Source organism: Carcharodon carcharias, assembly GCF_017639515.1.
Source record: "Carcharodon carcharias isolate sCarCar2 chromosome 37 unlocalized genomic scaffold, sCarCar2.pri SUPER_37_unloc_7, whole genome shotgun sequence".
NCBI lineage: Eukaryota > Metazoa > Chordata > Chondrichthyes > Lamniformes > Lamnidae > Carcharodon > Carcharodon carcharias.
The window spans coordinates 305,785-317,535 of record NW_024470772.1 but is presented as its reverse complement, the minus strand read 5'-3'; the positions used below and the strand labels follow the sequence as shown (position 1 = coordinate 317,535).

At 59.5% G+C, this 11,751-nt stretch overlaps 1 protein-coding gene across 2 annotated transcripts; it reads right to left on the bottom strand.

Moving 5' to 3' along the window:
• Positions 1-6,243: 6,243 nt before the first annotated feature.
• Positions 6,244-11,443, bottom strand: fkbp2 (FKBP prolyl isomerase 2). Of its 2 annotated transcripts, none has more exons than XM_041182103.1 (6): positions 11,341-11,443; positions 9,210-9,388; positions 8,249-8,361; positions 7,370-7,416; positions 6,719-6,754; positions 6,244-6,416 (listed from the first exon to the last, which is right to left on the bottom strand). In XM_041182103.1, exons 1-6 carry the CDS (start codon positions 11,423-11,425, stop codon positions 6,355-6,357), a joined length of 522 nt encoding a protein of 173 aa, XP_041038037.1. In that variant the 5' UTR covers positions 11,426-11,443; the 3' UTR covers positions 6,244-6,354. The 2 variants fall into 2 exon arrangements, with proteins under 2 accessions (XP_041038037.1, XP_041038038.1); XM_041182104.1 differs by having other exon boundaries at positions 11,240-11,377.
• Between the last annotated feature and the right edge of the window lie 308 nt (positions 11,444-11,751).

Below are 11,751 nucleotides of genomic sequence, written 5' to 3'. Positions count from 1 at the left end.
GTCGTAGGGGCTGGAGGAGGTTACAGAGATAGGGAGGGTTGTAGGAATGGAGGACGTTACAGAGATAGGGAGGGTTGTAGGGGCAGGAGGAGGTTACAGAGATAGGGAGGGTTGCAGGGGCTGGAGGAGGTTACAGAGAAAGGGAGGGATGTAGGGGCTGGAGGAGGTTACAGAGAAAGGGAGGGTTGCAGAGGCTGCAGGAGGTTACAGAGATAGCGAGGCTTCTTGGGGCTGGAGGAAGTTACAGAGTTAGGGAGGGTTGTAGGGACTGGAAGAGGTTACAGGGATAGCGAGGGTTCTGGGAACTGGAGGAGGTTACAGAGATAGGGAGGGGTGTAGGGGCTGGAGGAGTTTACAGAAATAGGGAGGGTTGTAGGGGCTTCAGGAGCTAACAGATATAGGGAGGGTTGGAGGGGCTGCAGGAGTTTACAGAAATAGGGAGGGTTGTAGTGGCTGGAGGAGGTTACAGAGAGAGGGAAGGTTGTAGGGGCTGGAGGAGGTTACAGAGATAGGGAGGGTGGGATGGGCTGGAGGAAGTTACAGAGATAGGGAGGGTTGTTGGGGCTGGAGAATGTTACAGAGTTAGGGAGGGTGAAGGGGCTGGAGGAGGTTACAGATATAGGGAGGGTTGTAGGGGCTGGAGGAGGTTACAGAGATAGGGAGGGTTGTAGGGGCTGGATGAGATTGCAGAGATAGGGAGGGTTGTAGTGGCGGGAGGTTACAGAGATAGGGAGGGTTTTAGGGGCTGGAGGATGTTACAGAGATAGTGAGGGTTGTAGGGTCTGGAGGAGGTTACAGAGTTAGGGAGGGCTGTAGGGGCAGGAGGAGGTAACAGAGATAGGGAGGGTTGTAGGGGCTGGAGGAGGTTACAGAGACAGGGAGGGATGTAGGGGCTGGAGGAGGTTACAGAGATAGGGAGGGTTGTAGAGGCTGCAGCAGTTAACAGAGATAGCAAGGCTTGTTGGGGCTGGAGGAGGTTACAGAGATAGGGAGGGTTGTCGGGGCTGGAGGAGGTTACAGAGATAGGGAGGGTTGTAGGGGTTGGAGGAGGTTACAGAGATAGGGAGGGTTGTAGGGGCTGGAGGAGGTTACAGAGATAGGGAATGTTGTAGGGGCTGGAGGAGGTTACAGAGATAGGGAGTGTTGGAGGGGCTGGAGGAGGTTACAGAGATAGGGAGGGTTGTAGGAATGGAGCAGGTTACAGAGATACGGAGGGTTGTAGGTGCAGGAGGAGGTTACAGAGATAGGGAGGGTTGTAGGAATGGAGGAGGTTACAGGCATAGGGAGGGATGTAGGGGCAGGAAGAGGTTACAGATATAGGGAGGGTTGTAGAGGCTGGAGGAGGTTACAGAGATAGGGAGGCTTGTTGGGGCTGGAGGAGGTTACAGAGATAGAGAGGGGTGTAGGGGCTGGAGGAGGTTACAGAGATAGGGAGCATTGTAGGGACTGGAGGAGGTTACAGAGATAGGGAGGGTTGTCAGGGCTGGAGGAGGTTACAGAGATTGGGAGGGTTGTAGGGGCTGGAGGAGGTTACAGAGATAAGGAGGGTTGTAGGGGCTGGAGGAGGTTACAGCGATAGGGAGGGTTTTAGGGGCTGGAGGAGGTTACAGAGATAGGGAGGGTTGTAGGGGCTGGAGGAGGTTACTGAGATAGGGAGGGTTGTAGGGGCTGCAGGAGGTTACAGAGATAGGTAGGGTTGTAGGGGCAGGAGGAGGTTACAGAGATAGGGAGGGTTGTAGGGGCAGGAGGAGGTTACAGAGATAGGGAGGGTTGCAGGGGCTGGAGGAGGTTCCAGAGATAGGGAGGGATGTCGGGGCTGGAGGAGGTTACAGAGATAGGGAGGGTTGCAGAGGCTGCAGGTGGTTACAGAGATAGCGAGGCTTGTTGGGGCTGGAGGAGGTTACAGAGTTAGGGAGGGTTGTAGGGACTGGAACAGGTTACAGGGATAGCGAGGGTTCTGGGGACTGGAGGAGGTTACAGAGATAGGGAGGGTTGTAGGGACTGGAGGAGGTTACAGAGATAGGGACGGTTGTAGGGGCTGGAGGAGGTTACAGAGATAGGGAAGGTTGTAGGGGCTGGAGGAGGTTACAGAGATAGGGAGGGTTGGAGAGGCTGGAGGAGGTTACAGAAATAGGGAGGGTTGTAGGGGCTGGAGGAGGTTACAGAGTTAGGGAGGGTTGTAGGGGCTGGAGGAGGTTACAGAGATAGGGAGGGTTTAAGGGGCTGGAAGACGTTACAGAGATAGGGAGGGTTGTAGGGGCTGGAGGAGGTTACAGAGGTAGGGAGGGTTGTAGGGGCAGGAGGAGGTTACAGAGATAGGGAGGGTTTTAGGGGCTGGAAGAGTTTACAGAGATAGGGAGGGCTGTAGGGGCTGGAGGAGGTTACAGAGATAGGGAGGGTTTTAGAGGCTGGAGGAGTTTACAGAGATAGGAAGGGTTGTAGGGGCTGGAGGAGGTTACAGAGATAGGGAGGGTTGTAGAGGCTGGAAGAGGTTACAGAGATAGGGAGGGTTGTAGGGACTGGGGTGTTTTATAGAGGTAAGGAGGGTTGTAGGAGCTGGTGGATGTTACAGAGATAGGGAGGGGTGTAGGGGCTGGAGGAAGTTACAGAGATAGGGAGGATTGTTGGGGCTGGAGGAGGTTACAGAGTTAGGGAGAGTTGTAGGGACTGGAAGAGGTTACAGAGATAGGGAGGGTTGTAGGGGCTGTAGGATGTTACAGAGATATTGAGGCTTGTAGGTTCTGGATGAGGTTATACAGATAGGGAGGGTTGTAGGAGCTGGAGGAGGTTACAGAGATAGGGAGTGTTGTAGGGACTGGAGGAGGTTACAGAGATAGGGACGGTTGTAGGGGCTGGAGGAGGTTACACAGATAGGGAAGGTTGTAGGGGCTGGAGGAGGTTACAGAGATAGGGAGGGTTGGAGACGCTGGAGGAGGTTACAGAAATAGGGAGGGTTGTAGGGGCTGGAGGAGGTTACAGAGTTAGGGAGGGTTGTAGGGGCTGGAGGAGGTTACAGAGATAGGGAGGGTTTAAGGGGCTGGAAGACGTTACAGAGATAGGGAGGGTTGTAGGGGCTGGAGGAGGTTACAGAGGTAGGGAGGGTTGTAGGGGCAGGAGGAGGTTACAGAGATAGGGAGGGTTTTAGGGGCTGGAAGAGTTTACAGAGATAGGGAGGGCTGTAGGGGCTGGAGGAGGTTACAGAGATAGGGAGGGTTGTAGAGGCTGGAGGAGTTTACAGAGATAGGAAGGGTTGTAGGGGCTGGAGGAGGTTACAGAGATAGGGAGGGTTGTAGAGGCTGGAAGAGGTTACAGAGATAGGGAGGGTTGTAGGGACTGGGGTGTTTTATAGAGGTAAGGAGGGTTGTAGGAGCTGGAGGAGGTTACAGAGATAGGGAGGGTTGTAGGGGCTGGAGGAGGTTACAGAGATAGGGAGGGTTGTAGGGGCTGGAGGAGGTTACAGAGATAGGGAGGGGTGTAGGGGCTGGAGGAGGTTACGGAGATAGGGAGGGTTGTAGGGGCTGGAGGAGGTTACAGAGATAGGGAGGGTTGTAGGGGCTGGAGGGGGTTACAGAGATAGGGAGGGTTGTAGGGGCTGGAGGAGGTTACAGAGATAGGGAGGGTTGTAGGGGCTGGAGGAGGTTACAGAGATAGGGAGGGGGTGAGGAGGGATTTGAACACGAGGATGTGAATGTTCAGATCGAGGTGTGTCTGGACCGGGAGTCAGTGTGGGTCAGTGTGAGCACAGGGGGTGATGTTGGGAGCTGCTATGGAGGTGGGAATGAGGTGGTTCCGGATGGATGGGGGTTTGTTGGGTGGGATTTGCGGAGATAAAACGGTTTGGGAGTGTAGGGGTCAGACCAGGGGCGCAGGCTGAGAGGAACGAGGGACCGGGGGAAACGAGGGATCGGGGGAACGAGGGATCGGGGGAAACGAGGGATCGGGGGAATCGAGGGATCGGGGGCAACGAGGGATCGGGGGCAACGAGGGATCGGGGGAACGAGGGATCGGGGGAACGAGGGATCGGGGGAAACGAGGGATCGGGGGAAACGAGGGATCGGGGGAACGAGGGATCGGGGGAACGAGGGATCGGGGGAAACGAGGGATCGGGGGAATCGAGGGATCGGGGGCAACGAGGGATCGGGGGGCAACGAGGGATCGGGGGAACGAGGGATCGGGGGAAACGAGGGATCGGGGGAAACGAGGGATCGGGGGAAACGAGGGATCGGGGGAAACGAGGGATCGGGGGAACGAGGGATCGGGGGAAACGAGGGATCGGGGGAAACGAGGGATCGGGGGGAACGAGGGATCGGGGGAAACGAGGGATCGGGGGAACGAGGGATCGGGGGAAACGAGGGATCGGGGGAAACGAGGGATCGGGGGAAACGAGGGATCGGGGGAAACGAGGGATCGGGGGAACGAGGGATCGGGGGAAACGAGGGATCGGGGGAAACGAGGGATCGGGGGAAACGAGGGATCGGGGGCAACGAGGGATCGGGGGAAACGAGGGATCGGGGGAAACGAGGGATCGGGGGAAACGAGGGATCGGGGGAAACGAGGGATCGGGGGAAACGAGGGATCGGGGGCAACGAGGGATCGGGGGAAACGAGGGATCGGGGGAACGAGGGATCGGGGGCAACGAGGGATCGGGGGAAACGAGGGATCGGGGGCAACGAGGGATCGGGGGAAACGAGGGATCGGGGGCAACGAGGGATCGGGGGGAAACGAGGGATCGGGGGAACGAGGGATCGGGGGAAACGAGGGATCGGGGGAACGAGGGTTCGGGGGAAACTAGGGATCGGGGGAACGAGGGGTCGGGGGAACGAGGGATCGGGGGAAACGAGGGATCGGGGGAACGAGGGGTCGGGGGAAACAAGGGATCGGGGGAACGAGGGATCGGGGGAACGAGGGATCGGGGGAAACGAGGGATCGGGGGCAACGAGGGATCGGGGGAAACGAGGGATCGGGGGCAACGAGGGATCGGGGGAAACGAGGGATCGGGGGAACGAGGGATCGGGGGAACGAGGGATCGGGGGAACGAGGGGTCGGGGGAACGAGGGATCGGGGGAACGAGGGATCGGGGGAACGAGGGGTCGGGGGAACGAGGGATCGGGGGAACGAGGGATCGGGGGAACGAGGGATCGGGGGCAACGAGGGATCGGGGGCAACGAGGGATCGGGGGCAACGAGGGATCGGGGGAACGAGGGATCGGGGGAAACGAGGGATCGGGGGAAACGAGGGATCGGGGGCAACGAGGGATCGGGGGAACGAGGGGATCGGGGGAACGAGGGATCGGGGGAACGAGGGATCGGGGGAACGAGGGATCGGGGGAACGAGGGATCGGGGGAAACGAGGGATCGGGGGAAACGAGGGATCGGGGGAAACGAGGGATCGGGGGAAACGAGGGATCGGGGGAAACGAGGGATCGGGGGAACGAGGGATCGGGGGAAACGAGGGATCGGGGGAACGAGGGATCGGGGGAAACGAGGGATCGGGGGCAACGAGGGATCGGGGGAAACGAGGGATCGGGGGAACGAGGGATCGGGGGAACGAGGGATCGGGGGAACGAGGGGTCGGGGGAACGAGGGGTCGGGGGAAACGAGGGATCGGGGGAAACGAGGGATCGGGGGAAACGAGGGATCGGGGGAACGAGGGGTCGGGGGAACGAGGGGTCGGGGGAACGAGGGGTCGGGGGAACGAGGGATCGGGGGAACGAGGGGTCGGGGGAACGAGGGGTCGGGGGAACGAGGGATCGGGGGAACGAGGGATCGGGGCAACGAGGGGTCGGGGGAACGAGGGATCGGGGGAACGAGGGATCGGGGGAACGAGGGATCGGGGGAACGAGGGATCGGGGGAACGAGGGATCGGGGGAAACGAGGGATCGGGGGAAACGAGGGATCGGGGGAAACGAGGGATCGGGGGAACGAGGGATCGGGGGAAACGAGGGATCGGGGGAACGAGGGATCGGGGGCAACGAGGGATCGGGGGCAACGAGGGATCGGGGGCAACGAGGGATCGGGGGCAACGAGGGATCGGGGGAACGAGGGATCGGGGGAACGAGGGAACGGCGGAGTGAGGTGCAGAGCGGGTTGGAGAGGTGGGGGGTAGTTTCTATCTGTTTGTCCCCGTGTCTCCTCCAGCCCCCCCATTTCTTCCAGCATTGGGTGGAGGGGGGTGGGTGGGGGTCCCATTGCCACCCCACCCAGTGTGGCCGCCGGTCAGGAATTGTGAGGCTGAGACACTGACGGTGAGAAGAGATGTGTTTATTTCAGGGGGCGGGGGGGGGGTCAGTGACTCGAGTCTCTCCAGCCCCCCCCTGCCCACCCTCACACAGCTGAATAGCTCCTCGTCAACCTCCTATAGGTCACTCCTCCTCTCGATCTTCAACAACTCCACCTCGAAGATCAGGGTCGCTCCACCTGAGCCAATCACACAACAGGAAAGGAGAAGAAAATTTACCCACAATGAACTGGCAATTCGACTACAGGATGCATCACTCTTCCCGTAATTTCCTCCACAGACAAACCCGCCCACGCAGTTACCCCTCTGCCCCCGCACCCAAGCCCCGGGGAGACCTGACCCCAAACCCTCTGCAACCCCCCACCCAAACCTCGCGCCCCTTGGTGGGGGAGAGACCTGACCCTAACCCCTCTGCTCCCCACCCAAACCTCGCGCCCCCTGGGGGTGGGGGGGAGAGACCTGACCCCAAGCAGCTCCTTACCTGGTATTTTTGGGGGGGCCCCTCTCTCACCGTAACCTGGAGGGGGGGGGGGTGGGGGGAGATTGAGACAGCAAGTTAGAGCAGACACATAATCCCAGCAGAGACTTCGCTGCTTTTATTACCCCCTCCCCCCACCGCAACCCCCCCTCCACCCCACCCCCCCACCCACCACCCCCTCCCTCCCCCCGAGTCTGCCCCACCCAGTGCCGGACCCCCTCCCCACCCTGGACAGCCAGTGATGCCAGCTATTTGAACACAAGAGGCATCGCAGCTCACATCCCAGCTCCCCCACTGCCCCCACCCCCATTGCCCCTCCCCCCATCACTCTCCTCCCCCCTCCCCCCTGCCCAGACTGTGTCCAGTCACCACCCACCGGGCTCAGACCCCCCCCCCCGCCCCCGCCGCCCCAGGAACCCGTACCCGGACCCCCGACATTGTAACCTCCCGGACCCCGTACCCTGGATCGCCCCGGACCCTGTAGCCTGTACACGGACCCCGGAACCTTAACCCCCCCTCCCCCGGACCCAGACCCCATACCCTCCCTCGTACCGCGGACCTGGACCCCAGACCTTGCACCCTGGACCCTGTACCTGGAACCCCCCACTCCCCCATACCCGGACCCCGGACCCCATACCCCCCTGTACCCCGTACCCAGCTCTGATGGAATCACCAGTTTTCTTTTCTCTCCTTCGCACATCCTGAAAAATGGGAAACAGAGAGAATCAGTTTCAGAGACCCCCCCCCCTAGAAACACCCCCCAAAACCCCCCACCCACAATCCCTGCCCCCCTACAAACACTCCCCCCCCAAAACCCCCCAACCCTACAAACAACCCCCCCCAAAACCCCCCACCCACAAACCCCCCCGTCCACAAAAACCACCTCCCACTGACCAAACCCCCCCCCGAAAAACCCCTTCCCCACCAAGCACCCGCTCCCCGAAAACTCAGTCCTGCCCCCCACCCCCACTCACCCCTACCCTCCAACTCACCCCTGACCACCAAGTCACCCCCGCCTCCCAGCTCTCCCCAGTCCGCAGCTCTCCCCCAGCCCTCAGCTCTCCCCTGCTCCCTGCTCTCCCCCAGCCCACAGCTCACCCCTGCTCTCTGCTACCTCCCAGCTCTCCCCTGCTCCCTGTCTCTCCCAGCCCACAGCTCACCCCTGCTCTCTGCTACCTCCAGCTCTCCGCTAGCCCCCAGCTCTCCCCTGCTCTCCCCCAGCCCACAGCTCTCCCCTACTCTCCTCTACCTTCCAGCTCTCCCCTGCTCCCTGCTCTCCCCCAGCCCACAGCTCTCCCCTGCTCTCCTCTACCCCCCAGCTCTCCCCTGCTCTCACCCAGCCCGCAGCTCTCCCCTGCTCTCCTCTACCCCCCAACTCTCCCCTGCTCCCTGTTCTCCCCCAGCCCACAGCTCTCCCTTGCTCCCTGCTCTCCCCCAGCCTGCAGCTCTCCCCTGCTCTCCTCTACCCCCAGCTCTCCCCTGCTCCCTGCTCTCCCCATGGCTCTCATTCGGCCCTCCATTGCTGTCACTCACCCTAACAGACCCTGGTCCCAGCCTTTGATGACTTGGCCAGTCCCCAGGGTGAAGGTGAAGGGTTGTCCACGGGGGATGCTGCTGTCAAACTCACTCCCATCCTCCAACTTTCCCTGGGGGTGAGACACAGAGAGTCCAAGTGAGAGGCCAAAACTCAGCTGCAAACACTCGCTCTCTCTCACACTCCCAGATACACTCACACAAGTACCGTCACACATACACGGTGTAACACACACAACACGCTCACTTACACACGCAAATGCCTGTGCTTACTCACATACACGCATAGACACCCACCTGAACACACACAACATGCAGCCGCGTGCGCACACACACACACACACACACACGGGCAGGTAGACTCTCTCTCACACACACACACACACACACACACACACGGGCAGGTAGACACACACACACACGGGCAGGTAGACACACACACACACACACACACACACACACACACGGGCAGGTAGACACACACACACACACACACACACACACACACACACACACAAAGACACTCACTCACACACACAGACACCCATTCACACACACAGACACTCACTCACACACACAGACACACACACACACGGGCAGGTAGACTCACACACACACACACACACACACACACACACACACACACACACACACACACACACACACACACACACACACACACACACAAAGACACTCACTCACACACACAGACACCCACTCACACACACAGACACTCACTCACACACAAAGACACTCACTCACACACACAGACACTCACTCACACACACAGACACTCACTCACACACAAAGACACTCACACACACACAGAGACACTCACACACACACAGAGACTCACACAGACAGGCAGGCACGCTCTCACACACACTCACGGCTGCACACAGGGTCTCTCACACAGACACTTACACGGTTACCCAGCATGATGGGTAACACGCTAACTGACCGTATAGTGCATATGAAGCGTGTCCGTTTTGCGGGATTTAATTGGACAATTATCCACACGTTTCTTGATCCCGATCTGTAGTTTCTTTTTGCTCTCAGTCCCACACGAGCTGAAGCAGAGCGTGCTCAGCAACACAGCCAGGAGCATCAGAGTCACCTCAAACTTCATTGTCCCTGTCCCTGTGAATTTAAACATCCCAAAATCAGACCCCCCTCAACAATCACAGAGAAAAGAAACATTCCCCATCTCTCCAGCTCCTGTCACTCCCCTCGGGATGTCCCAGAGTGTTTCACACACAGTGAAGGACTTTTTTTTTGAAGTGCGCTCACTGTTGTAATGTAGGAAACTCAGCAGCCCATTTATGCACAGCAAGATCCCACAAACAGCAATGTGAGAATGACCTAGATCATCTGTTTTTAGTGATGTTGGGTGAGGGATAAATATTGACCCCAGGACACCGGGGAGAACTCCCCCCTGCTCTTCTCCCAGTAGTGGCCGTGGGATCTTTTACACCCACCCAAGAGGGCAGACGGGGCTTCGGTTTAATGTCTCATCTGTAATGATGCGTGTACAACAGGGCAGCGCTTCCTCAGCACTGACCCTCCGACAGTGCAGCGCTCCCTCAGCACTGACCCTCCGACAGTGCGGCACTCCCTCAGCACTGACCCTCCGACAGTGCGGCGCTCCCTCAGCACTGACCCTCCGACAGTGTGGCGCTCCCTCAGCACTGACCCTCCGACAGTGCGGCGCTCCCTCAGCGCTGACCCTCCGACAGTGCGGCGCTCCCTCAGCACTGACCCTCCGACAGTGCGGCACTCCCTCAGTACTGACCCTCCGACAGTGCGGCACTCCCTCAGCACTGACCCTCCGACAGTGCGGCACTCCCTCAGTACTGACCCTCCGACAGTGCGGCACTCCCTCAGTACTGACCCTCCGACAGTGCGGCACTCCCTCAGTACTGACCCTCCGACAGTGCAGTGCTCCCTCAGTACTGACCCTCCGACAGTGCGGCGCTCCCTCAGCACTGACCCTCCAACAGTGCAGCGCTCCCTCAGTACTGGCGCTCCGACAGTGCGGCGCTCCCTCAGCACTGACCCTCCCACAGTGCGGCACTCCCTCAGCACTGACCCTCCGACAGTGCGGCACTCCCTCAGCACTGACCCTCCGACAGTGCGGCGCTCCCTCAGCGCTGACCCTCCGACAGTGCGGCGCTCCCTCAGTACTGACCCTCCGACAGTGCAGCGCTCCCTCAGCACTGACCCTCCGACAGTGCGGCGCTCCCTCAGTTATACCTAGTGCAGTCAACACTGGGTTGACCCTTGGTGCAAAAATCGACACTGGGATTTGCACTCACTGACATAACCTGCCAGAGTCAAGACTCATCACCAATTGCACTGAATGGTAACATTTGCAAAATGGCCCCAGCGCTACGAGTCCCAGTGCAGCCAGACCCAGTGCAGTGAGCCCCAGTGCAGCCAGACCCAGTGCAGTAAGCCCCAGTGCAGCCAGTCCCAGTGCAGTGAGCCCCAGTGCAGCCAGTCCCAGTGCAGTGAGCCCCAGTGCAGCCAGTCCCAGTGCAGCCAGTCCCAGTGCAGCCAGTCCCAGTGCAGTGAGCCCCAGTGCAGTGAGCCCCAGTGCAGCCAGTCCCAGTGCAGTGAGCCCCAGTGCAGCCAGTCCCAGTGCAGCCAGTCCCAGTGCAGTCAGTCCCAGTGCAGTGAGCCCCAGTGCAGCCAGTCCCAGTGCAGTGAGCCCCATTGCAGCCAGACCCAGTGCAGTGAGCCCCAGTGCAGCCAGTCCCAGTGCAGTGAGCCCCAGTGCAGCCAGCCCCAGTGCAGCCAGTCCCAGTGCAGTGAGCCCCAGTGCAGCCAGTCCCAGTGCAGTGAGCCCCAGTGCAGCCAGTCCCAGTGCAGTGAGCCCCCAGTGCAGTGAGCCCCCAGTGCAGTGAGCCCCAGTGCAGCCAGACCCAGTGCAAACATTAACTCCCTGAACCACTCTGACAATATTCACTCTTTCTGACTAATGTTACCCACTTGGCCTCTCTCTGTAATTTGCAGCTGGACTCTCTCCGACCGTCACTCAGACCAATGTACGAATCCCAGACACTGTAAACCCCCATTCAACCCAGACTCACCCTCAGCCCAGGAAATGACTCTCACTTCCGCCACACTCTTCACTTCCGCCACACTCTCCCGGAACTGGAACTCCAGCGGGGGCATAGGACATCGCAGCGCCACCCCGCGGCTGGGCGGTGTATCTACAACAAAGGGGGACCAGCACCTAGAGGGAGCCCTGCACCCAAAGACCAATAGCAGAGAGAGTGCAGCCAATGGCACTGGTGAGGTTGAATCATTTGAGTGAATAAGGGTGTGGAAGTTAGCATAAAGCTTGCAGCAAGGCGTGAAAGAATTCAGTCAAAATTCATGCAAAATAACATGAGGTAGAGGATCCAGAAGGTTCTAAGCTGAGTAACACCTGAGACTGTCTGTGGTTCAGCACATGGGGTTTGGGTCCATTGGGATTGTGGACAGTGGGAGTGAACGGG